This window comes from Anopheles ziemanni, chromosome 2 (genome assembly GCF_943734765.1).
Source record: "Anopheles ziemanni chromosome 2, idAnoZiCoDA_A2_x.2, whole genome shotgun sequence".
In the NCBI taxonomy this organism is placed as follows: Eukaryota; Metazoa; Arthropoda; class Insecta; order Diptera; family Culicidae; genus Anopheles; species Anopheles ziemanni.
The window spans coordinates 61,463,923-61,491,638 of record NC_080705.1 but is presented as its reverse complement, the minus strand read 5'-3'; the positions used below and the strand labels follow the sequence as shown (position 1 = coordinate 61,491,638).

The window sequence follows — 27,716 nt, the reverse complement described above, 5'->3', positions numbered from 1 at the left end:
AAGTAACAAATTGAGTATCTCTTGCTCACCCGTATTAGACAGTAGATTTCTAATTATTTTTTGTTGGATGAGTTTTCTGAATTTTAAATATATTATCTGTTATGTACTTTATTTTTCCTCTAGTCTACATTCTACTCTTAGACATCTAACGATTTTTTTGTCCTGAGACCGTGCTGAAATAGCGGTTGTTATCAACCTATAGTTGTGAAAAGTAATCAGGAGTACCAAAAAAAAAGTGTAAAGCACTCTTAAGAAATTTATTTAACACTCATCGTGCCGTAGCGATTACAGTTACACCATAGTTCACTCATGGCACCACCAGCGCTGGCAAAACAACTCATCGTTCATCGTTTGATGGTGCGATAAACCTCAGCCGAGAAGTTAGTTGATGATGTTCATTTTCCACCGACCGCCGCGTGGTCCATTCAATGCCCGAACCAACGATGGCCGGAGGAGGTACCGGGCGTGCGCTCCAGTAGTAATTAAAATCTTAATCCCGTACTACGCACGAATGCTTCATGGTGACGATGCTGTACTCGACCGTCCTGCGTGGCGGGGAAACGTGAGCGTTCGATATCGGCCGCCGTCCGTCGGAGGTCGAATGGCCAAGGCGACGGGATCGCATAAAAAGTAAACATTCAAACAATAACGACAGCAGTGGAGAGAAAATTAAATTTTGCCGGCGCTCGCTCCAGGCACACCATTTTATTTCAGTTATGAGTGCACGTGCTCATGAGAATGTATGTCAGTGTGCTTTGTGTGATCATCATTCTCTTCAAAGGGGGACGTGCAAATCCATGCTTGGTGAATAACTATTAAAAAGCAAACATATCAAAATAGGGCCAACATCAATTCATTACTCAGAGAACAGGATGAAAACTTATGAATAAAATGAATCAGTTCCACCTAATGAAACCTAAATAATATATTAATTGCATATTTCAGGAAACAAATAAAATAGTAAATCAAATAAACACATAACCCGAAAAGCAAATCAAAACATACCTCAATGTTGGATTTTTCAGTAAAATTCAGTACAAATAATGAGATGGCCAGAAAACAGGATCAGATTAAAGGTGCTGACGTGGTCGTTGTCAAACTGTGTTTGCGAAACGATGAAAAAATGAAAAAAAAAAGTGTAAAATCAATTGTACAATCGATCAAAAGAAAGCAATCAAGTAGTGAAATAAAGTAAAGCAAACAAAAAAGTGAAATGCAAACGAAAAGATGAAATGCACACATAAAAAAACTGTCCATATTGTTGGACCGGCACAGCAAAGTGATGATTTTTTTTCGACCGTAACAAACAAACGCGAATTCAACTGGTTGTTGACGATAGCACCGTATTTGCGCAACACGCTGTTGCTCGACGTAAGGAAATGGAGCGGGTGAAAATATTGCCGGTGGAAAAACCATCACCCGAAAATCAAATCAAAATCATAACCGATGTCCAAGTGAGCGGGATTTCCAGGAAATCAGAAATGAAAAACAGATTTAAGCAAACGAATATCGAGTGAATACACATATTGACGAGGATACGAAGAAAAACACATATGAACGCTAACAAAACTATTATTATAATCCAATTTGTATGCAGCACATGCTGGAACAATTAACTGTATGAGGGGGATACGATCGTAAAAAGGTTTTCAAGAAAATATTTGTGAATATTTATGGCACAATCAATAATTTTTTATGTTTCGTTAAAAAGAGGCTTATTTAACGTTATTAAAATTTAATCAACAACTTAACAAGATATAATTTCACTTTTTTTACGTACACTTTTTTTACGTTTGTTTAAATTGTTAAATGTGAATTTAGGTTTAAAAAACCTGAATGTTTCTTCCATAATAAAACTAATTATGTACTCTTTCTCTAATGCTACTAATAACGAAAAAAGAATGTTGATGAAGCTACAAAGAACATCAAGTCGATAAAATAACAGAAGTTGTGCAGGAAAAGCTTGTAATGTATACTGTGAACTTAAAAAACAAATTAAAATTAGTTAACAACACAAACGATCAATAAACTGAACGTCAAAGGATCTCGTGTGAAGCACGGTACGGGCAAAAGGAGTGTATGCAACAAATTAATACCCCTTTACAAGCTGAAGCTAACAAGTAAACACAGCAAAAGTTGCACAATGCACACTTTAACGATCGGTTACATTGTTGCAGCACCATGGCCAACTGACGACACGCAAACACGTGCACACATTTGATTTCGGAGTGACAAGTAAAAACGAAGGCATAACCTACAAGCTAGGAGCGCAGGGATAGGAAGGAACACGATTTTAAAAACGAAATAAATCCATGTTGTCTTTGAAATACCAACCGTGTGCTTTCGGTCCTCGAGCGAGGCGAGTTGTCTTTGCTGAACGTCGGTCTGCGGAGCGTTACAAGGATCCAAACGTCCGTGTGTATGATTGTGTGTTTGATCCCGAAAAGGATGAGGAAGTCGATGGTGATCCGACGGTACGATCGAGGTTTTTTTTCCCCCAAACAAACAACATGAAACACGGTTGGTGTTTTGTCCTCCCATGGAGTGGGGAGAATGTATGTGGATGATTTTTGTTTTGTATTGTTTGAAATTCGCGACATTGATGAAAGGGGTAACAAAGATTGAAGAAAAAAAAGAATGGACCATAATATTCAGTTATGAGAGACAATGAAGAGAATTATTTCCATTCATATAAACACACAGAAACCGAATTGGAAGGAAAAGCGAAGGAGAATAAAACGTATCCGTTTCGGAATGATTAATTGGTAACGTTTGGTTTAAAAGGAAAGAGAAAAACCAAAAACAATAAACAATGCTAGCGAGTTTCTATATTGTACGAGTGTTACCTTCGATGATGGTTGTTTACTTTTCCGGAGAGAATGTTTCGTTCATCGCGCCAGCGATAGAAGTGATGCCGCAGCGTTTGGCGAACCTCCGAGTTGAGGAAGCAGTACAAAAGCGAAACGACGAAACCCTGTTGCAAAGGAAGACATTAAAGAACGATGAGAATGCCACTTCTTCATCGAGTTAAATAATCAATGGGAAAATGTTATACTGCTGACAAATTGGCAGCAAACGAAAGCAACAAAAAAAGTTTGTATTGTTGTGGAATATGGCAATTATGTTGGCCTCTTTGCAGTCCCTTTTACGAATAAGTTTGTTAATCATGTTTTTATGTTATTCTATAGTAACGATTTAGTAAAAATTTACAGTTTCTTACTGATTCTATTTTTGATTCGTTAGAAAAACATAATTTTTTAATCTGTCTCCTAGATCTAATACATAAGAGGTTTTTCTTAAGAGTTTCCTGTTGCCTTTGAGGCGTGGCACAGGTGATCCTACTTGGAATTCCTAACCGGACGATTGAATTCGAATCGAACATCTTTGCCTGTTTTCCCTTCGTTTCCTTTTTCGACACCTTTTTGAATTGAATCAAACTCGTCTGAACCGAACCGTCCGGAGGGTATGCTTTTCCACCGTTCCTGATCTATTACACGCCAGGTTCCGCTTCCATGCCAGTCTTTTGTGCCGCTTACCTGTGTGCTGAGGAGAATGGCTCGCGTTATGGCGAATATCTGGCTCCCGACTCCCTCGTCCGGGCCGTAGATGACGATGAGGTAGGTGATGCCGAGGAGCGGTATCAGCACGAGCAGGGCCTTCGAGGCCTTCCGATACTGGCGCGTCTCGACGGTGTTGGCCGAGCGGAGCTTAGTGATCAGGACCTGTCCCGAGGTGTGAAACGAAGAAGGAAGAAATATTGATAATATTTCTTGCAACCTTTTTCCCACCGGTTTGAGTGAATCCGGTGCTGGCCAGGAATCAATCATCATTCGGCATTCAGCTGCACCGGAAGCATCACTTCCTCCGCTCCGCAAGTTCCACTTACCCACATGATGCGCAGGAGAAAGATGAGATTGATAACCAGCACGGCAAAGGACGGGCCCTGGATGATCCAATCGATGTGAGATTCACGCATCCATGAGCATTCTACTTCGAGCTGCCGGGAAACGGGGGGTTAAACGGGTTATATTAATTTTGAGCAATACTTTACACTTACATGTTTGCGTTTTTGTATCTCGAGGCCATAAAAAACTTTAAATGTTTACAATAGCAAATTTGACCGTAAATTTTGTACTAAAATACTCACTTTTTTTTGGTTTTCCAAGCTTGAATGTTCCAGGCTCGAGCTTGTTGGAAAGAATGGCTTTACGATGGCCCATACTATGACAAAGACTAACGGTCCACCTAAATAAATAGAATGATTCAGTTAAAATAAATTGAAAAAACAATGTACAACACACTGATATAAATCAGTTTACACCGCATGACGTATAATTTTATTTATTTCTTGAAACAAATTTAAATTTGAAGGAAAATAGCACATTATGTAACAAGATTAATAAAAATTAACATTGTTAACTGTCAACTGACGATAAATACATTGAGCTTCACCGGCAAACCTTCTAAAACTGAAAGTGATTAACCTTCTGAAACCAGTTTGCATTAAGCTTTAAATCAAAATTAAACTCATAAAAATGAGATTGGGAACAAATGCTTGCCACTTGGTACGCCATTCTACGTTCCAGATTCAAATGATTAATCTCCGTGCGCCCGCGTTGGTTGCGTTGGCAGAGGATTTAATTAAACTGACAATTCAACCAGTGACTATACTTTCCACCGGTACTCTTCAGACCTGGGATGAAATTAAATTACATTCACCAGTTTCTCGTTTGTGCTTGGTTTCGAAACCGGGCCAACTCAACGTAACAACAGCTCTATCCATCGAGACTGTCGGGCTCGGAGTGAAACATTTAACGAATGATTAAACAACACTCCTTTCCCAGGCTGAATCCCTTGCTTCGAGATGGCATTGGGTATGGCTGCTGGTTGGTCAAAGGGGGAAGCATAATCTTGCGTAACACGATCTTGCTCGTCGGATCTGATTGATCCTTTCGTCTGACTCGTCAGTGCAATCTTAGTCAAAGGCAGTAACGAGTCAGTTGAGATGCCGGCTTAAAAGAGAAGGCTGCATCGGAGATTCTCATGTGTCTGGACTCGCTCGGCCGGCTTATGATCGAGTATCGGAGTAGAAGTAATTGACAGACCATTACGGGTGTGGCTTTCCGGTGGAGTATCGAAGTTCAGAAGTCTAGCTATGAACAAACGTGCAGAAGCTGTCGGTTCTTAGAATTTGCAGTGCACTGAAGAAAAGGCGTTTGAAGTATGTTTTATGTAATATGCTTTAACGTGGTAGGATATCGATAGGACCCAGCAATATAATGAAGCACTGTTTAAGTTAAAACTTTATTAAAATGAAATATTTAGAAACTAACAAACTGTTATTGACAAATAATATCAATTATTTTATTGTATTTAGAAAATTATGGAAATTATGTTTCTATCGGTGGAGACGCCTGGTGGTTTGTGGACTAATGCCATAGTTAAAGATAAAGTACAGGGAATTACTTACAGTTTGGGAAAGATAGAACCCAACAAACAAAAGTTTGCCTTTGATACTGTACATTTAAACTCAACACCCTGCTCGAATATTTTATTGGCAACTTAAGAATAACATACTTACCCCAACCGATGATGGCGTACTTCCGGAAGCGTAATGTATCGCCGGAAAACGTCTGCACGACCAGCATATACAGATAGAGCCCTACAATGAGAACGTGAGATTAATTAGCCGAAGGAAAAAGCAAACGACGGTGAGGGTACATTGGAATCGTCGAAAAGTCAAATCTCACTAAAGTCAGCTGCATCTTTAACTAATAGGCACACTGGTTCCACTATTTCCCTCTGATTCCCCCACTCCGACACCTCAATAGGCTCCTAATTGATGGCGTATGTATTAATCACGAGAGCTTTAAACTAATTACACGGTTGACAACGTTCCAGTTGCTCGTGGTCGTGCCGAAGCATAATGCGAGCTAGCGAGCAAGAGTTGCACTTCACGGTGAGAATAATGAGTTAATGAATATTTTATAAGACAATGTGAACGATTGCACCGGGTAATTAAGTGCACAAACTTTCCAAGCATTAGCATGCATTTCACTTGCCTTCGCTTTACCGCTTGGGGATGTTAGGAAAATTTAGTATCGGAAGTAGATAGTAAAAGTAGAGGATTATGCTTTCTTCATTTCCTTTTACAAACTTAGATCTAAGAAGGCGAAAAACAATGATAATTGGTCCTTTTCTTCAGTACTGTTTTCTCAGAAATACCTGATTGCTTACATTTTATGTTACCTCAGTTTTTCGCCACTAACTAATTATAATCAAAACATAATCATCAAACTTTTTTAATTTATTAAGGAACCACCCTCGGATGCTATATTTATCTCATACGCGGTTTATTTTCATCCATCGTCATAAATAGAGCACCGTTCAGCGACGTATGGTTGCTCTCGGTTCCGCCCTTCACGTCCAACAAAATCACGACTAAAATTGATTATTTTCATTCCACGCGGTGGCGCATCAAACCCGCACCGCGCGGCAGACACGTCTTCGGCATGGCCGGTTTTGGTAATTAATCGGATCATAATTATCGTGCCATAAATCCAGCGAACACCCCACCGACGCCGGCTAAACATCGAAAAGCAATTAAAGTCAATTATGGAAGCGAAGCATCAAGACGGCCTCAACTGCACGGATCCAGACGGAGGCACCGGCCGTATAATGGTAGTAATTGGAAAAGTGGCAAAGAAAGCTAAAAGTTTCCGCGCGCTCGGAAAAGGAAACAGTCACGGCCCTGGTACGTGTTTCGTGATGGAACGCTGGAGTAGCGCTAGCGGTTTGCTTACGGGGAAAGTACTCACTGCTGAGAACGTCCTGGGTGTTCAAGTTCAGGTCAGTGTTGTGATAAAATTTACATTTTATGGTGCACCTATTTTTTTTCTTTTCCTCCATTCTTTGGCACACGGCATCTGCATCTAGATGTTACCGGATCACGTTCGAGTTTTTACTCGATGGAAAAAGTTTCTCTTCCACCCAGGAAGGTTAAGCCAGTCTCGTATCAACGGATAATTTTACCAGCTGGCAGCCACCAATTGACTCGTTGATTTGACCAACTTTGCTACTTGATTACACTTCCTTTCCTCCATCCCATCGAGCATTTTTTGCCATAACTTTAAGTTATAAACGAACAATCTTTCGGTCACATCCCATAGTGACACTGTTTTCTTCTTCGCAAATTCTTTGGATGGGGGAGTTTCGCAACGCGACGCCATCCTCGCCAGTAAAGGGGAAAGATAATATTTGTTTATAAAACTTGTTTACTTTGCCTCGAAAACCTGCTTCAGAGAGCGGTTTGCCGTTTTTTCATATTTCCAACTCAAAATATACATCGCAAAGGTTCTCGGAAAACCAAACGGACAACCGTGCTGCCGTCGCACTGTGGTGTTAACGTTGGAAAATTAAGTTGTTTACCGTCCCGATCAAACAGACTCGGGCCCGCATTATGTGACATTATCGATCACCATTTTTTTTATTCAAATGAAGGGAAACATGGAAGCGTACGGAAGGAGGAAAACTCATCGTCTGGTTATGAATATAAACAGAGTAAAACCTAAGCCACGAGCGAGCAACAAGAGCTGGCAGGGAACTAAAACATCCTCAACCCAGCTCGCACGATACTCACCTTCGACAAGCATCCAGAAAAAGTTGGTCGTGTTGAAGTAGTGGAAGAGCGTCATGAGAGATAGGCAGCCGATCATTTCTAGTTTGACGTTCTCCTAAAATGTTCCGTGCAATATCACGATGGCGATTCAGATTCAGTTGCGGCGAATTGGAAAAAATATAATAATCATTTTTAAATTAACTCAAAACGCTCATCAAATTCATTATCGAGGAATGAAAAAGGCCAACCTCGGCTACATGCAGCGACAGCAGCAGAATCCACAGGCTCGAGGACATGATGTAGGTGAGGAACAGGTTGACGTGGATGGTGTTCCGAAGGCAGCGGAGGTCCCTGCGGGCAGAGCATTTACTTTTTTTTTAACTCACACGGTAACTCTCCCGGCACCGCGGACCGGGTAAAGGGCGGCGGCCACACACGCCCACTACTCACTTAAAGTACACCAGCACGGCCACGGCCACCACCAGCGCGGCCAGGCTGATCGAGTAGCCGACGTAGTAGATCAGCGACGGCAGCTCGATGCTCGGCTCGAAGCTTGACATCGGCGTGGCAAGGACGTGCTCGCACCGGTCGTAGTCGGTGTAGTTGTCCCAGGAGCCGTCTACGTTGCAGAAACGCGTTGCATTCTCTGGAATAGAAATAAATTGTTTGGCTTTTAACATTAACGACATAGTAAATTCAATTGTTTGTTAGTTTGTAAACATCTCAATTATTTAGTTGTTTATTGTGTGTTCTTATCTTTCATTTATAAAGGGTTCAATTAAATATTTGTTTTCATCCCCATTCTGTTTATTCCGCCTTCTTATGGCTTATAATTTGTTTTCTTAAATTAGTAAAAACCGGTTATTTGTTATAATTAAAATCACATTACATGTTCAATGAACAAATAAACTCATTTAGTGAAATCTATATATGTTTTTAACAAACTACTTTAACTAGTTTAGCTGAATGTGTTATGGTGGAACATAATGGTAAAGTATTACAACAATTCAAACGAAAAAAAACGAGTTCAAAATTTTGTGAAATCTGTGCCATCGTCAGATGAATTATTTTTTGTATTAATCTTATGTTTAAATGGAAGTTATCGATTCTATGAAATATGTGTTTCTTAGAAAGACATCAAACAAACTCTCACATTTAATGTATAACACCCGGAAAACGGATTTCTGATCAATCATAAAACATTTCAAAGAACTAAATGGCGGCCTATGAAGTACCTAGAAGCCAAACCTAATTTGTTATATGAAACAAATACCGTAACATTCTAGGAAAAACATCACATGAATGCTAGCAACCTTGTGCAATAGATGCGAATTATGGAACAGGTGATGTGTCATGTAGATTCTGATGGTCTATTCTGTAAAAATAATTTTTTACTGATTATTTCAAAATTATGCCCATCCGAACAAAGTAAGCTCATCATCGATGTAATTCATTTTAAATTGCAAGAGTATTGCGATTCCCCATTTCTTTTCTAAGCTTATTAGCCAGCTTCGTTTTACAGAGTCACAACCTTTTTAATGCTGCACTGGTGCAATGAATAATTAATCATTAAGGAACAAACAGAATATCACCTAAACTGTCAACTGCAAAGGAAGCTGACTTAATTCCCGCCCGGCCATTCTGGCGACTCGCAAATTGGCGTCAGACGGAGTTTTTCCTCTTTGGATCGCTTGTTCGCTTTACATTAATTTACTCTCGTTCCGCCCGAGCGCACGCTCGCTAGCCATTTCCGGAAAAGTTAATTAGCATTGCTCTTAGTCCAGTTTCCGTGATCTCGCCAGAGGACGGTTCCGTCGGTGGGCGTAAACTGGACGGACGTTTTGTTATGCAAGCTGACCGAAAACCTTCTTGTTTGAACGCCTTCATCTCTGTTCTGGTGCGCTCTTACCAGGAATGGGTTATTTTTCGTTTTTCTTCTTGTCTTGCTTCATCTTTGACCCAAATTTGTGGCGACCATTAAGGCACATTCAACAGGTGGCGCTTTTTTGGTGCGCGCCGTAAGTAATAGACAAAAATTAGTCTTCCAGCAAATGATGACGGAAAAAGGTTTTTTGTTTTGTCTGCGAGTGAATAAAAAGCAAGAGAATGTTGTTGAGAACAGCTTTGAAACATTGAAATATGGTGTTTTAAAGTCTAGAGCTGGAAATAAGCACGTGCATCAATGAATAGAAGCCCAATTTATACAACGAAATCGTTTATTTTATGCAAAGAAAGATAGATAAATGAATTAGTTGTGATAGAAAACATAAAAAGAATGCAAATGCTATGAAGCAGTATGAGCTTTTTCGTTAGCAAAGTTGAGATGAAAACCTGTCCAAGCGAAATATCACTTCTTTTACATCGATTGTATCTGAGAACAAAGCCAATTGTCCTAAATACATACGAACAAGAGACCACCTTCAAAAAAGGAAAAAATCGCCATGGATGGTAAAAAAAAGCAGAAAAACCAGAACCATTTTAAGCTGTCTTGCATCCAGCGTTGGAAAGAAAATATTGCATTAGCATGGAAATAGGATTCACCCGCCGAATCCATGGGAAGAAAATGTTAAAGTAAGCATCACCGAAACATTTCCAATTTGTTAGCAACCTTTTTGCCGCACGTAAGATGAAAATTACCCATCTTCTGGTGTACAACTTCTTCATTGGTAACAAAAAAAAAAAACAAACAAACTAAAACAGATAACAAAAGAAAGGCAACTGTTCCTTCATTTGGCGCTGATAAGCTGGCGAAAGGGTCTGCGTTGTCTATTAATTCATCTCCCGTGGGCCCAAGTTAACCCAAGAAGCAGATCGCTGCTCAGCTTTCGTGCAAACACGGTGCTACTGTTCGGTCGAACAAAGGCAAACCTTGGGTTCGTCGTGGAAGATGATTTGTGCGAATGAGGGGTTCACGAATCAGTGCCGGCCATTGTGCAAAGCTAAACTCAAACAATGCCATCCAGGAAGGTCAGGTTCGTTGTCCCCTCCCGAATGGCGTACCGAAGGAGAAGGCACACAGTATCCTTGAGCCAATTGTTGGAACCGAAAGCAAAGGGAAATAAGGCAGCCGAAGGAAAAGGTATTTTCATGGGCAGTAAGTTAACCTTATTAACTTGATGTACTGGATCCGCCCGGGGTTCGGTACATTACACGTCGGTACCGAGAAGGACACCTTGGCCCGGGTTCGAATGGTATCTGCGCACGGAGGAGAGATAGTAAAAATGATTCAAACGAAACGGTTGCCTTGTGCGAGTCATGCCACCGTAGCAAGCATCTTAGTTTAACACCGCTGCCTGAGCAGAGTGAAACAACGCGTCTGGTTCTCGTCTTGTCGAGAGCAAAACATGCCAAATAGTGTGGAGATAACGCAAGGCTAACAATGCCGACGACGTCCGGCGCGTGACAGCATCTCGAGTTGGTGTGAGGGAGGAGTGATTTATGTTCACCACGAAATACTGGCGTACTGCTCTTTTTATCTTCGTTCCGGCGCTCTTCCTTTATATCCTAGCCCCCGCCCCCTCCCTCGTTTACTATCCCATCCATCCGTCAGTAAACCAGGCGCGAATGTTAAGTATGGGAACGATGCACGATGCTTCCGGACCCTTGTTTCGCCTTCTTATTGGTTCGAACTGTGGGTCAAGGTGCACCGCTTCAACGACACTCCATCTGGCGAACATGCTCGCGAGGACGCACACAATACCAGGCGTCTCCATTTACCAGGCGTCTCCAGTTACCAGGCGTCTCCATTTACCAGGCGTCTCCATTCGCGGGGCTTGTAAATCGGCCACTTCGAGGCCGATAAACTTCGTGACACCAGGCGTGTTATTTGATAGTGATTTAATGGGCGAGCAAATTTGGAACTTCGGCGAACTGCCATCAATTGTGGGCCCCTTTGGCGCGACACGAGGGAAAAACGAGGCAAAGCTAATAAGTAACGTTGTCGTGGTCATTTTATTTATTTGCTGACTGTGGTGTGGTATGATTTATTTCATTTTAATTTTATTTAAATGGAAAAGAATGAATTATATTCGGATTAGTTCAATCAATCTAACTTACAACTTGTTACATACAAATACAATTAACAATATCTCATGAGAAAAGCTGTGGAATAATTATTTGATTGAACATAAAATTTACTCTACGAATTGTCCTTGACTTTCAGTTGAGCATAAATATTTCATATTGTTGACTAGTGAGAACGAGTGGGTGAAATAGAAGAGTAGATCTGCGAAATAGTTTCTATTATGTTTACAATCATGGCGAGTAAAAATACGCAATCTACTTTGCTAATTAAAATAATTTGAAAACACCAGAAAACTATTATCCAAAGAATTGATTTAACCGGCAGCATCAAAAAGCTATTTTACCCTTCGCCTGAAAAACACGCTCAATTCTTGAACAATAAATTCAAATTTGCCAACAATCCCGAAACAATAGAAAATGTGCATGTGTGTGGTATGGTATATGTATTGTTTGGCTCTTTAATCCAATTCATGTAACGAGCAAATTTTCACAAAAACTTTCCAATACCGCGTGATTTATGCCATTTAGCTGTTTTCCTTTTTTTTGTGCAAATGGACATTAATACGAACGATAAATGCAAAAGCTTTTGCTCGAGTATACAAATGCTTTTCGCTTATGGTTGCCTTAGCTTGCTTTTCGCCAACCTCACAACAATATGGGTTAGCTTTAAGGTATTATTTAAATAACTTTTTATATTCTTGAGGCTGAAGATGATACCGCAGAAAAAACAATTTGAATGAGCTATAAAATAACGTTAACCTTGGGAATACTAATTTGATCAACTCATACTTGTATTTATCTGTCGTGGTTCATAAATTACTGTAGACTCTGACTATAAACGACTTTTTAATATGACTGTGAAGCACTTATAATTTAACTCAAGCTAAATTAATCATACTTACGCGAACTATCATATGGCACTCCCAAGAGCTCGGCAAAGCAGGGCAGCACGGCCGTCGTGTTCGGTGGAGTTCGCGGCCAGCAGGACACCTTATCGAAAAAGGATGGACAGGCGACGTCCTGCAGCCCCTCTTCTGCCTGCTGCTGCAACCGACACCGCTCTGCCAGGCTCATGTTCATGGCCAGCGCTAACAGGTTGTCCATCGAAAACAACCCTGAACCGGCTTCCGGTGGCAGCCCGGTGAGGTTCTCCGAAGAGAACGCATCTCCGGAGGTATCCACGAGTGCCATCGAAGCAATTTGCCCGTCGAGCGATGTTTCGTTCATTGCAAAACGGGTTATTTTTCTCCCAAACTGTATTCGAGACGCTGTTTTCAGCCGACGTTTCCCACGACACTTATGTGCCTCACATTACGCCAGAAGAGCAACGATTAAGAAAGCTTACTAATGTAGAGCCTCATCTATCAAGGGAACCCCGACGGGATTCCTCGGTAGGGCACGTTGACATTCACAATGCTTCCGTTGGATCAAACTAAAGCTCATTTCACTTCGTCACTGTTTTCAATTAATTTCAAATCACTTAAAATCACTTTCGGAAATCACAATTTAATGCTAAAATTAACATTGAAGCTAAATTAAACATTGATCAAACAGCACAAAACCATCATTCACGGAAAACACACCGTCAGAACTCATGAATAATATTTCTTCTCCACATTCTGATGGCTGCTGTTCCATAAATCCTCCTTTCGACAATCACTCGCCCACGCCACTTAACGGTTATCGATGGCACTTTTCGCAGAAAAGGCGTCTACCACCCGCTTTCTGCGAGAGGCTGTGGGGTGAACATAATTTTAAAACATTATTGCACTTTTCAATTTCACGTTTTCCACCCGTTTCGCTTCTCCGATGTCAGTTTTATGCTGAACAAAACGGTTTCCAAACAACCCCAGTGGTGCAAGAAAGCAGCAAAAGGCACTCAGCGCCACTGGCAACTTCTAACTATAAATTTTCCCATCCCGCACGCAAACCTGGGCGGTGCTCGCGTGAAAACCCGGTGCGACCAAACGCGCTACCGTCCAGATGGAAACTGATTTCACCGGCGGAAAGCGCTTCGATTTCTGCCGGTCCAAAGACGATGCCGATGCGGTCGTCGTCGTCGTCGTCGTCGTTGTCGTTGCCGCCGCCGGTCTGTGTATAGCAGGCTCGGCACACTCACACAACCGTGCCAACCATTTCCAGCCCCCGAAAGTCGGGGGCGAGCTCGAGCCGGGTGTTTGCCGTTTCACCGGGGTCGTCGCCGGGTTGTATGTTTTTCCTCCAGACCGCCTCCAGCTTACTACGGTTGCTGTGTGCTCGCCGCGACCGATCCAGGATCTTGACTTTTCGCCTTTCTGCTCGGGGTTCGATAAATACCACCGTTTGTCATTGGTGCGTACATGCCTTCACGATGCCGAGCCCAGGCTCCGTTCCGTTACCCAATCGGTCCGCTTCCCCGCCATTGTGGTTCTCTTGTTCACTTAAGTTTTAACGCAAACTTTTTGCGAAACATAAAACGCACCTTTTCCGAACGAAACCACAAATGGAGTCGATCATCTTCTCATCGCGTTGACAACGCGTGGAATATTTTACCATTAATGATGATGATGTCACGCACGTGCACGGGATTGCTGGCGTTACGGGAAAGGGTGGCGAAAATGTGCCGAAAGGCTCTTGAGATCACCGTGTCGGGTGTGAATTGCTTTCGATCGATCAAATAGAGCTTCACATATTGCTTACCCCGTCCCTTGCTGATCCGTCGCTTCATCCTTTCCCATCCTTTTCCGTTTCCCAAAAAAGCAGCCTGGTTGCCTTTCCGAAAGAGCTGTTCATGAACGGGTTCATGTGCCCAAAAACACCGCTGGAGGTGAACGAAAACGAGTGAAACCACAACGCCAACGGGGGCGAGAAACATTCGGAAACACATGCACGCGCCACACTTGCACACCCATTCCAGGCACGCGTGGATGGAATTATTCAAGGTGGTGCGATTTTCACCTTCCATTTCACCCGCACGATCCGCACAAAATTTCGCGAGCGAAAAACGCAATCGAATAGCGACGGAAATGGTTTCACCCTGGATTGTTTTCTCCTCTGCTTTTGCACTTTTCGATGCGATCGCTTATGCTCATTTTATAGCACCTATGTTTAACTGCACCAAACGCAAACCATAGAGGGAGAAGCAACGCATGGGGAGCGTTTTATGTGTGGCCGTAAAGATTTACGAGTTTTCCGACCAAAGTCATTGCAAACCAGGAGGTTTTCATTTCCCAGCGAACGGGTGGTTGTCCTTCATATGGTCGCGGAGTTTATTTTACAGCTTCATATCCGACTGCTCGGCTGGGTGGATGATTTGTTCGCAAACGGTTATTAAAGAAAGGTTAAACTATAGGAAAATTCATGAAAACAAAGGGGAAAAAATGATAAACCCAAAACATGGAAATCTAGTATAATATACGGAAAAGGGATAAACGTACGGTTCCTCAAAAAAGAAAAACATCAATGTTACTTCTTCGAAGAAAGAACATACAACTGTCTTGCAAATAAAAAAGGGTTTGGCCTAGTTGGCCGTTGGCATAAAGAAATCTTTCTACATTAGGAAAATCAATTTTGCAACCTTTGAATAATAATGATTATGACATCCACAACACACAGGCACAAACAACCGACGGAAACCATTGTCATTGGAATCTTCTGATGTGATCAACCGGGGGTTTTCTGTTGGTTCTAGCAAAAATTCGAAACACACACACACACACCTACTTGTAGTCGAAAAGAAAACGCTAGCAACATCAAATATAATGTAATTGGAATCTGTTCCAGATAAAACAACAGCAACAAACCCACACACGATGGAGGTGCTCGGGCCGGGGCTAGAGAAACAAAAGAGAGAACCAAACCAAACAGACAGCATCAACCGCTCGTGACGAAGACTTTTCGTATACCCCCTAGAGGAAAGCAACAACCACAAACATAATGGTGGAAAATGAGCGAAGGGAGGGTAAAGTTTCCCCACGTGCAACCGGGTCAACAGCGTCGGTCATAATTTTGTGGGCAGCATCGGGTTCGCTGGCTATAAAAATATCTCTAATGAACAAGGACAAACAATACACGCCCTGAACCGAAGGGAAAACTCTGTTCTTTTCCGTCCCGTTTCCTTCTTCCCTTCGGTTTCACGTTCCCACCCCCCGAGGGGCTGGTGGCGAGGGACACAAACAAACCTTTCGGTCGCTGAACCGTGTTGTGTTCCTTTTGTCGATGTTTGGAACGTTTGGTCCACTGACCGAGAACGCTGTGGAACGTCGAGCCCTTCTGGAGTTTGGCATTTGTTTGGAATTGTTACCGGTCACTTATTCCATGTTCTGGTACGAGGTATGTTGTGTTTTACAAAGTGTCAAATTCAGCTGAATTGAAATTATGAAACTAGGACATAACAATTTTATAAAGCTGTTTTACATATTTTCCAACGAAATTTTCAACACGACTGACCGATCAAGGAGGTACTTAAATTTCCTTCTCTACAATTTTGCATAAAGGTTCCACTTCTAAACAACGTAAACAAATTAACGTTGCGCTCATTACTGCACTGATGCATCCAACGCAAGTGGTTCTGATTAAGTTATTTTTAATTTTATTATTCACTTCTTGCAGATAACGAGGAAAGCATTCATATCTTTTTCCTACGCTGGAGCCATCTTTTCCACGCAACACAAACAGACAAATAGGCACGACGCTAAGAAATATAAAATGTTCATCCACCACCACGCCCGAACGGATAGCGTTTCTCGAACGTGGAGAGAAAGCATGAATGCATAATTAATGTGCTGTTCGGCAGCAGGCCTTCGTTGATCATTATCTTTCGCTATGGTTGTCATTTCCCTCTTTGCACCCCCCGGAAGCACTCGGCCAAACTCGGTCGGTCATGGAGAGTGTAAACAAGTGGAAGCCCGCATCATGGTGTTTGTGCAGACTGGGACCGGCTCGGTCGGTTCGAAGTTACGAACCACCGGCACCAACTATTTGCAGACTTGCTCGGGCCAGCGTTCCTTATCACAATTGTGCTGAACAGACAAACAAAAATTCCAACACAAGCCACCGTCAGGACAGTTGTGTCTTTTATTTTTTGCAACAGAATAAAAAATATGACATAAACGGTAGGAGCTGGGGGAAAAAATGGTGTCTCGGTCTCCCGAAGACACACAAATGCGTAGAATGGGCGTTATCTTCCGTGGCTGTCTTTAGCAGGAACGCATTTTCCCGAACAACGGAGCTTTGTGTTTGATCAGCAAACATCGTCGAGGTCATCCTGAACTTGGCAAACTGGAAACGAGAAAAAAAACGGTCTGGTGCGGTGTAGGCGAGTTTAAAAATCCCACTGCCAGGGTCGGCTGAGCACAATCAAACAACGTGCCGAAAATGTGAAGAAGCTAATTAACGTTTAAATAAAGATTAGATAGCTTTACACGATGCCCGAGCTGATACGCGCCGCAGATAGGCATCGGAACGGGAGTTTCTGAAACGAACAACCGGTGCAGACACTTTAAAGGTAGCGATTTTTTCCTAACCTTGAAGGTCGGCATTTCCCAGCCGGGTTCTTGAATTTTGAAAATCCTTCCATGATCCGGTAGAAGAAGGTGCAAACCCACTCTTCAAAAGCCTTCACCATCCCGGTGTACGCCTGAGGCACGAAAAAAGCTGGCCGAGGTTACGTGTTCGGTTCGTGGAAATGTTTTCCCTACCCATTGCATGCGATGCGAGCAACAGGTGGCATCAAAGTTCTGCGGGACCTTTGATGCTGGCAGGAAAAATCACTTTTTCATTCTCTCTTGTTCCCTCTCTTGAAGACAACGGTGAAGACGATAGGAAGAAACATACTCCAATTTAAAGATAGAATTTCATCCAGCTCTTTGCGGAAAGCAAAGAAAAAAGTGGCACAGTAAATTGCTGTTGAACAGTATTAAATGGTTTGCAAGTTATGTATGATTTAGAACAATTTAGTTTTATCAGAGAAAAAACAAAGAAATATCAAACAGAATAAAATCATAACGAAGTTAGTTGGAAGCTTAAAAATGCTTTACCGACCATTTATAAATATTTTTAATTAAAAATACATCCAAATAATTTTTTTTTATTTTTAAAATAATACTTTCCGGTTATTGAAATTTAACATACTTTTATTAAGTATGAATCTACAACAATTTACCATATTTTTTACCATATAATTTATATTCCAGGCTAGTGTTTAGAAAAAGGTTGTACATAAATTTAACAACCTCCAACCCTACAACGGTATCCACTTAGCGCCGGAAGCTTGGAGAACACTTTAGATTGGACCCTGGACGAGGACGAATGGTTCGGCAGAGATTTCGTAACACATCCGTCAAAAGGCACCTTTTGGGAACGAGCCTCGGTTTGCCGTCCCTTGTTCTCATAATATACCAAGCTGAGGCATGTGTGGGTTCCAAAATCAACAGCAACTCGACTCACGGCGAGCGGAAGGACGGCGGAGTGTTGCTCCGGGGCCTGAGGTTAATTAAAACCTCCACCCCCCAGAGCTGCCCCGGTGCCTACCGCGAGCTCCCTGAATGGTTGAGGACCGTACTGAGCAACTTCTGTTAATGAAAAGGCTGCTCGGAAACATTTGATGACAGATTTTCCTAAAACACACGCGCGCAGATTGGGTGTATCGTTGATGCTGGGCATATGCTCAACAAATGTCTAGGTCAAACAATGTTTCACCATTTCGGGTGATTTTGGCAAATTGATAAAAATATGTGGGACGATGTCAAAGTTAGGCAATACTCAATAAACTTGTTGTTATGGAAAGTTTGTAGCTTATGACAAGTATTACACATTTGACGCAAAGGTCTATTTCGATAAATAAAATATGTTTGAAGACTATGAATATGTTAAGTGCATTCAAATCCTATAAAGTTGTTAGACACATTGGTTTTATTTTTAATAGACACATTGGTATAAAGAAAATACATAAGGGCTATTAAATGAAACCAAGACCAAACCAAGATGAAAGGACTATTTAACTAGCAAATTCAATTGATACATTTAGAAAAGATAAGCTTATGTCGGTAATCAACAACTCACTCGGAGATAGCTTCATATTCATCACCTCAAAAGCAAACATGAACAATCGCTTTCGTACTAGGTGAATCCGCCTTCAATTTGTTTACGAGGCGGCAATTCCCTACGGGTCGCAAAAGGTCCAGCTGCTCCCAGCAGGGTGTTGTTTACAGCTGTGACTAGTTTGTAGCAATTATTACAACATGTTGGCCCGAGTTGACGGGTTCGTGATGCAGCCCTAGAATGCGGGAACGAGGTTGTTTAGAGAATTGAACTGAATTTGATCGATTTCCAAACGAACAAACGGATAGAATAGACTAGATTTGAGTGGTTAAATTATGAGTGACACTTGGGAGCAGCAAATTCATTCGCTAGAACACAAATTACGTGGGATAGGGAAGTTAAAAATGTTTACGAGCGGTTCGATTAAAATATGTGATCCAACCTTGTTACATTTATAATGGGTTGCGGTTCACCAATCGTTTCAAATCACCGTTAATTAATACACATTCTCGCAAGAGTATTTTATGGTTTTCAAGGATCGTCATAAGACTATAAGCAATGAAATAAAACCATTTCATAGTCGTTGGAAAATAAAACTAACAGCTCTCATAAACGGATGCTATAAAGTGCTATCCTGGCCTTGTGCTAGATCTCGTCCCATGAAGGATATCGTAATTGAAAAATGTTTTAATTTCTTTATCAAGCATACCGGATTAATTTTATATTTACTCGGCCGTAAACTTTACGATCTAATATCAATTGAATCACATTCAAATCGTCGGTACACATTCCTTGAGTGCATCGTGTGCGTCAGTTGCACAAATCTCTCATCGATGTTAAAAGTAGTTGCCATCCGTATTCCAGTTCAGTGAAATCGCTACAATCCGTTTTGAAACGGATCGAAAAACATTGCATCAGCTATATACAACCTCAACAAGAGCGCATCTTGTTCGGCAACAAAACTAACGTGTGTATTTTGCGCTGCAAAAGTGTAGTTATTAATAAACGTTCGATTTGTATCGCTGGCCGCTGGATGGTATTCAAATGGCTGGATGCAACATGGTGAGAGCGGTATAATTCATTATTCCGAGTTCAAAACATTCCGTCGAACTTTTGACAGGACCCGCTCTTAAAGAGAAATATTTATGGACACTGGAATGGCCTTATCGCTCCTAAATAAACACAAATATAGCCACACCTTTGTGGAGAGTTTAATATCATTATGGGAAAGTATCCCTATTCTAAAAATAGACAAAAGTCGTCATTAGTTGTACCGTTTAGTCGAAATAAGACGAAAAACATGCAAAGGCAAAGGTGATCATAAATTGCCCGGGTTAGTATCCCTTCTAGCAAAATTAACATAAAACACACATTGCTTTCGGGGAACCGTTACTATTTCCGAAAGGTAAAGTATGAGCATTTGCATATTCTGATATCGACACTAAGAATAAACGGTACTTGAAGATGACATCATGGCTTGGCAACGAAGATTACCCGACATTAAGAGGACTCCGTATCTTTTAATAACCCAACTCTTTCAATATTTATCAGAGCGTCATGGTAAAACAAGCTATTCAACTAAGAAAAGCATGAAAAAAAGGTCTGCACATGTGAAGAAAATGAAAAAGTACTGGGAACAAACGGAATAACAAGAAAAACTGTGCTAACTCCAACAAAAACCGTTCGGAAATGTTATACGAAGCAGTGTGACGTATATTAATCAAAGTTGGTGGAAAACTTTTGATGGAATCTGCTAGAACAACTTTATCCTGTCTGTAGGGATGTTACGAATCCTTCCGGAACCAACACCGATGTCACTAGTGCTAGTGGAAGAAAAGAAAGATAAAATGGACAAGAAAGATGGGTAAATTTTCCTGATGCGAGCTACTCATGCAAACGATAGTTGGTGATTGGTTTGCTTCGCCCACTTGGCCAGGGGAAAAGAGTTTACTTCCCGGCTGTTCGATGTTGTTCCAACTTCCAACAACTCTCCCTAGGTCCTCCCATGGATGTAAATGTTAATGTAATCGAGGAAGTGCCGGGGAACGGGCCGTCGGAATTTCCGTCGACCTGGAATGGAAACTGCGGCGGTGAACAGGAGTCGTGTCGGGTGTAAAACTTTCACTTCCGCCGTTTGAACGCTCGTTGGCTTTTGAGTAACGGTGGATGTTGGGGTGTTTCCGGTATGAACCGGGTGCCGTAATTTGCTCTCCACGCGTCGAGGTCGATGTAAAGTTTATGTTAAATCATTTCGCTAAACTAAGCATGAAAATCGATAGCTTGAACCTTTGAACGGTTCTGCAAAAACCCCATCATATTGGTGAGCTCATAGAGCACCCAACTTTGCACCATTCTTCTAAGGATCTTCCCCTTTCGAACCGAAAGATCAATTGTCAAACAAAGTTACCCGGTGACATACGGCAATGAATTGATTCGTTTGCTAGAACGGCCCACGTTCCTGGTGTACTTCCGGGAAACTGGAAATACGGCTCTTGAGGGGTTGAGCTTGCTGCAAGCCAATGTGTCACCAAGTACGTCATTTGACTTTGCAGTTCAACGCTCCCGCCTTTGGCAACCTTTTCTCGGCTTCACGCGACCGCCTGCTTTCCACTTACCAATCAACCTGTTCAACCTAACCTGCCTTATCGCCCGTCTCTCCTCCGACGCGGGATGATAAATGGGCCTTTGGGACCATTTAACGTTTGCCCTTTTTCCCGCCAATTAGGCGCGTAATGGTGGGTAATAAAAAAACACAACCACACCGTTGCCTATCGGGGGGTCCGACGTTTATGAGACGTTTTGATTAATTTGCGAAATTAGGAAGCCACGGATCGTCTCCGATGGGTTGATGAATGATGCATCGGTGGCACGTCCGATTAAAGATCTGGTTTACGAGCACCTTGTTTAACCTCCACGCCTGGACCTGCCCACCATAAAGTATGTCCGTGATTTTATTGGATCATTTATTGGGCACTTTATTGCCTCCACAATGCATTTATGATGTTGTACGAGGAAGGGACCGCTTATTAAGCGATTAGGGAGTATCTAAAAATGGTACAAACTGCCTCTTGAGAGGTTCATTTGAATCTCACCTCAAGCACCCTAAAACACAACACCCACACCCTCGCGCGAACACAACCACGCGGGTACATTTATGTTTTGATAACTTTATCGCATCGTCAACACCTCGTTCGAGCACGCGTCATTGGCTCGGATCTTCTCAGTCGTTCGGAGATGATGCACGTGAGGTGTTTCGTATGTTTATCTTACGCTTTTTATTTTCTGTCTTCGTTCCAGTCGGGGGTTCCAAAAATCCAATCAACGCAACCGAACGAGTCCGACCATCACAGCTTCATCCAGAGAGTCGTTTACATTTTTCATCGGCTCATCGAAGCAGTGCTGGAGCACGTCGAGCACATGGCCACGCTCTTGTCGATGGCTTGCAGCATGGTGGCGCCTACAGCAGCCTCCAATGTAAGGGGTTTTACAGTGGGGTTTCGAGCTGCGATGTTTGGAGAACGTGTTTGAGCGCTAGATAAACGGCGTTCAGGTGTACTAATGCATGTGTGTGTGTGAGTGCATGTAGACTCCTAGCGAATGGTTTGATCAGCGTCATGCGGCCGATATAGAAACACCTGTACGAATACCAAATTAATTTCCACCAAACGGTTGACGCTTTCGCAGTACTCTTTATTGACTCTCGGTTCGTCAACACTTTATTGAATACAACCTAACACAAGGCAACCAAACATCGCCGACAGCGACACCGAATCGATAGAATCATTTTTTTCCGATCGGTACAAGTTGTTTCAAATTTATTTATGTTTACTCCAAACAACAACCACCGATCGGCACGTTCCTCAATCGGCAGGCGTATATGCTTAGCGCCCGTTCCAGCAATTTCCATCATCCCTTTGGCGCGCTACAATCTGCTATTGCAATCTATCAAACGGCAATCAACATCCACGCGGGCAACCCGTCGGGGAATCGGGTCGATAGTTTGCTCTCGGCATCGGCATCGGTCCAAGTCCGCCTTCCTGCCCTGAATGTGTCGCGGTTTGTTTGACGTTGTTTATTGTCTTATCGAAGTCGGACTACGGCCTGTTTGTTGCACGGGCTGAAATTCCCGTTGCAAGCATCAGCAGAGAAGATAGAGTTTTAATAATTCCCTATGGACCCACCGAGTGGCTAACGCTTGTTTGCTACAAGCTAATCCAGAGATTTAATTTTTATAGCACTGTTTATACTTTATAGTTTGCAGCGACATATGCGAAGATAAGAGAAAGTAGTACACTTAGCAGTGCTTAACAAAGGGTCAGTGCCATGGTCAGTGCAAATCTCTCTTTTTCGTTGCGTAGAATTCATAAAAGGGATTTCTGACAAATAAGGCTTTGATGAAGGCGCTCATTATGTTTATTACAATTATTAACCATTTTGTAGTTCGCGTTTGTGTAGAGGAAGTTCGCTACATTGAACATTTGAAATATAATTCGTACTAATTAGGTAATTTAGAAGCACTTATAGAATCACAATAGCTATTATAACATTAGTAAACTATCGTAGATCTTAAAAACAAGTAAAATTAAATTGTTAAAAGACAGAAATAAAACTTAAAGTTTATAGCTAAAAGACCGGAATAAAACTAAGTAAACAAACATAAGTAATTGAACTATCTTTTTAAAAATGTGCATGAATGACGAAGAAGGAGACAGTTTAAAAATGGTTTGCACTGGAGAATTTTGTACAGAAGTTCCAACAAATAAGGTAGTGCAATTTCTCGAAAACGTGTAATGATAAATAGTAGGCAAGTAAAGCCATAAAAAAAATCATATAAAATAGATTTAATTATAATAAGCTCTTGTAATATGGAATAAGCATTATTTGAATGCTTAAAGTTTACTGCCTACTGTACGACTAACTACTGCCATTTGGGTGTGCTTCTTTTATACTTCTCGTCAGCAAAGGATTCTTCGACACCATAAACAAACAAAAAAGTCTTACAAACACAATAACTGCTCTGTGCGTAGTCGATCACAAATGGTTCTCCGTAAAACTATTTTATTATTTCTTTGATTCTAGCCACGTGCGTTAGAGAAAACAATCCACCTACACTCGATCCTCGAACGCAGATTCCTGCCTAATCCAAAAGGAAACGATCGTTTTACAACTGAAACTAAACAGCGTCGGACCAACACCACGATCACAATCAAATTCAATCCGGTACACGACACTTTCGCCCACGCCAAAATTAACCGTAAACATTCACCCTAAAAACACATTCCCCGAGCGATCGGAGGTACGGTATGATACGCACACGCGTCTAGTGGATCAGCTCTAGAAACGCGATCACCATACGACCGAAACTGAAACCTTGAACGCGGCTACGGAGAAAGCGGATCTCGAACGTCCTTCACCCTTGACATTTGAGTGGACTTGGTCGTGAATCACAAGATCAAGGACAACCTGTTCCGGAGGATCGTCACGCAACGTTTTCCAAACTCGCGCACACACACACACACACACACTCTCGTTGGTTAGGTACAACAACGACGCACCATAGTCTCGTGGTCCACACAACCTCTCCTGTGTCGGCTGTGCGACGGAACTGTGGCACAAAATCGAGTTCGCCCACATCCAAAGCGAACCGCGAGACTCACGGTGCTCTCCTTCGCGATCCGAGGCGACTGATAACGCGCGGTTATATGCGGTTCCGCACTCTCCGCCGTTGTTTGGCCATCTCTCAGCGTTGCTCTTGTGCTTGCGACCGAACGTGGGAGCATCGGGTTCTAACCTCCAACCATTCCAAAACTGGATGATGGTTGTAAATGATGTAAGAAGCCCGATGTTTGTGGAAGGAATGGGAATGGCCCTCGAGAGGATGCTGCTAAGAAATGGCTTATGATAATGTATAATTTATCTCCTAAGCGATGAGTACGGGTTTTACGATGATGATGATGATGGCGATAATGATGATGCTGATAATGGTGGTCATAAGGACTCACATTCCCAGCCCAGACGCCAGGGAGCAAATTCCACCCGACTCGAAGTCCGACCATTTCGCTCGAACAGTTCGATTGAATTCAAGATGAGCTATCTATTCCCCCGTCATTCACCGCAAACGACGTCTTCAGGCACGCGAGCTCCCGGCAGTTGGTGCTGATAAGAAATCGAGAGTTACTGCTTCCCGACGATGATGCTGATGATGATTAGAGTGTGAAGCTTGCTGATACTGATCGCTACCGGTGAGATAGCTTGTCGGTGTGCGTGAATGTACACCATAACCGCAGAATCCGTCCGAATGGAAGCATAGAAATACCAACGCGCCTCCGACGGTGGCGGCATTGATGGGTTGAATCGACAGGATGGTCGATTGGTTGACTGGTGGTTTGGCAGGAAATAGGTTTAGCCTCTTGGTCTGTTCTCCCGCAAACAAGCTCCCAACATGGGGAAAGGAGAACTCCTGTTGAGAGTTTATAACTCGAGCATTTGGCAGGCGCCAATCAACCATGGCGAGCACCGGTACCTATTCTCAGTGGCCACGAACCCCTGGCCTACGCTTAGTCCTATCTTAGGACGGAAATGAGACTCGGTTGATTCGGGTTGGGGTTTATGTAAGCCCTCCGGAGAGGGGTGGTGCCAATTTGTGGGCGAAAAACCAAATGACCTGCAAAAGTCGAATGTGCGTGCCATGAAGCTGCGCACAGGTTGAAAGGATAATAATGTAAATTCATTACTGAAGGCTGCAGGAGCGTGTGGCATCGAGGAGAAACATAACAAAAATGTACCTCCCCAAGCTCATCGTAGCCGATGTTTTATTTTTCGTCCGAATTATTTGCCCTTGGTTAATAGACTGAAGTGGGGTGAATTTGTTTAAGATACATTTATACGGCGTGAGATCGCACCGGACGTGAACCTGTTGCTTCCAACAACCACCATGAAAAAAAACCCACAGAAGAGCGTTGAACCATTTTGGGGAAAGCAGCTACGAAGGGTCATTTCACCATAAATTTGCATTTCTCTTTATTGATTGAAAATGACGACCAGTTTTACAAAGCGGAAAGTAAGTAAATTGTTACCAAATTAATTCAGAGTTTAAAAAAAATGTTTTCTTTTTTCGCAATTCCCTTATGTAGTGAATATTTAGTCTTAGGAATATCAAATACTCGTTGAAATGTCGTTCCTAATACATTTGCTTGTTTTGGTATAGCAATAAATGATTGTTTTCCTTCTTCCCTGAATTTTCTACAAATTTTCATATTTTTTAAAATAATAAATCCTCATTTGCTGTTAAAAGTTAATTTAAAAATTTGAGAAGCATAAGTTTTGCGTTTCATGAACAGTAGAACTAAGGTTTAATCAATAATGTTTTCACATAATAACTAAAACAAGAAAGTTTGTTATTACTGTTCTATTGACTATGCTCCATAGCTTTTGATATTCATCTTTTTCAAACACGTCGCTTTTCAAGATAAATTTATGATTCAATCAATCATGTTCCTCGTTCAAAAAGATGTTACCTAGGAAAAGCATTCTTATTAAAGGTATTTTTGCACCTGAAAGCTTACAAAATTGTTTCAACAATTTGCCGAACACGCTTTCTTTCGTTTCGAATCATTTTCGCGAAACATAAGGAACTTAAAGCACCACAAATTCCAAGAATAAATACGCGTAATGGCTTCCCTGGCTGGTGTGTGAAACACGCTTCCATTTTCCGCCGGTGCGAAAACCAAACATAAGAAGCCGTAGGGAGAGAAATTGCGTCCAACATCCCACCCTTTTCCGAGTGGAAGCATCGGTTTTGCCCGCTTCTCTCCCTTGCCTCAGGACCGAGGGGAAGGATACTCCGTTCGCTTCTCATTAAAATTTCACTGCCTCGTGGAGGTAACGTGGCGGATGTTTTAACACTGAGTTGAAAGGTCGAATATGGACAAAAACCCGCGCCAAACCGGGAGCAACAGTGCTTCAGCAAGAGTATGCTCCTTGTTCAACTTTTGGCACGGGAAAAGTTACAGGAAATTTCGATGTTTTCAAGGAGACGCACACCTTTTCCAACGGAGCCCATTTCCTGCCTCCAGCTTGAGACACTCTTTCCATTGTTTGCTTCTTCGTCCACACCTTGGCCCTGATTTCAGGAATACATCAAACGAACGGGTGATTCGGTGAGGTTCAAAAATTGACTGATGAAAATCACAACCCGGAGGCTAATTAACCTTCCGGTCGAGGCGTCTCGGTAACAGCACAACCCGGCCGAACGGTGATGGGTCGGAATTTTTGAGGTTTACATAATACAACAGTTGAAAAAAGGAACCCAACCTCAGGTGCTATCTCTACAATGTGGTTTTATGCTCACTTTCGGTACTAAGATTCCCACGGGTTCGAGGGTTTTTGATACAGCGGTAGGGTGTTCGAAGATGTTTCTTTCTTTTGTGGTGTTCGCCTTTCGGTACCTTCCGGGAAAATCTGGCTGGAATTTTCCATTCCTTCGGGTTATCTTTCCAGTGTGGAATTAAATTAGTATATCAAAGGTGTTACTGATTGAAACCGAAATCTGCAGATGGTGTTAATGATACACCTGAAACAGAGGTTTCCGTTTTTAATCTGGTTTTGGTAGCAAACTTTTCATTAAATCGTCTCAAAGATGGAACGCAGCATGATTTACAATTTACCTAAAAAATTTAAGATGTTGATTGACTGAAAGTTTTTTACAGTAATTATTAGTTCCAAACTAGTCAGCACACTCATAAATATTCTTCATTTTTCAATTTTTTTTATACTTTTGTAGTTGATAAGCATAAACATCAAATTCATACCTGTACCCAATTTATATAAATGGTATTTACACTTCTTCCAGAAAATTCACATAAATTTCTTCCACTTAAGACAAATTAAATCGAACTTGTAACTGGTTATGCTTTTAAGGGAAAAACATTAACAGTGTAGAGAGCGGTTGCCATAAAATCAACACTCGTCTTTTTAAATGGCATTCCTCGAACGAAGCACTCTGCGGCAAAACAGAAGGTAGGCGGTGAAAATCGTTGTGGTTCGATGTTGCGAA

The 27,716-nt window shown here is 42.0% G+C and overlaps 1 protein-coding gene across 1 annotated transcript; it reads right to left on the bottom strand.

Annotated features, from left to right (window-relative positions):
* Window positions 1–1,065: 1,065 nt before the first annotated feature.
* On the bottom strand, window positions 1,066–12,868 carry LOC131294006 (diuretic hormone receptor-like). The gene is made up of 11 exons (XM_058322053.1): window positions 12,544–12,868; window positions 8,069–8,264; window positions 7,876–7,969; window positions 7,640–7,733; window positions 5,582–5,662; window positions 4,148–4,245; window positions 3,887–3,997; window positions 3,537–3,722; window positions 2,847–2,974; window positions 2,335–2,385; window positions 1,066–1,099 (listed from the first exon to the last, which is right to left on the bottom strand). The coding sequence occupies exons 1-11, from the start codon at window positions 12,866–12,868 to the stop codon at window positions 1,066–1,068; spliced, it is 1,398 nt and encodes a 465-aa protein (XP_058178036.1).
* Window positions 12,869–27,716: the final 14,848 nt, after the last annotated feature.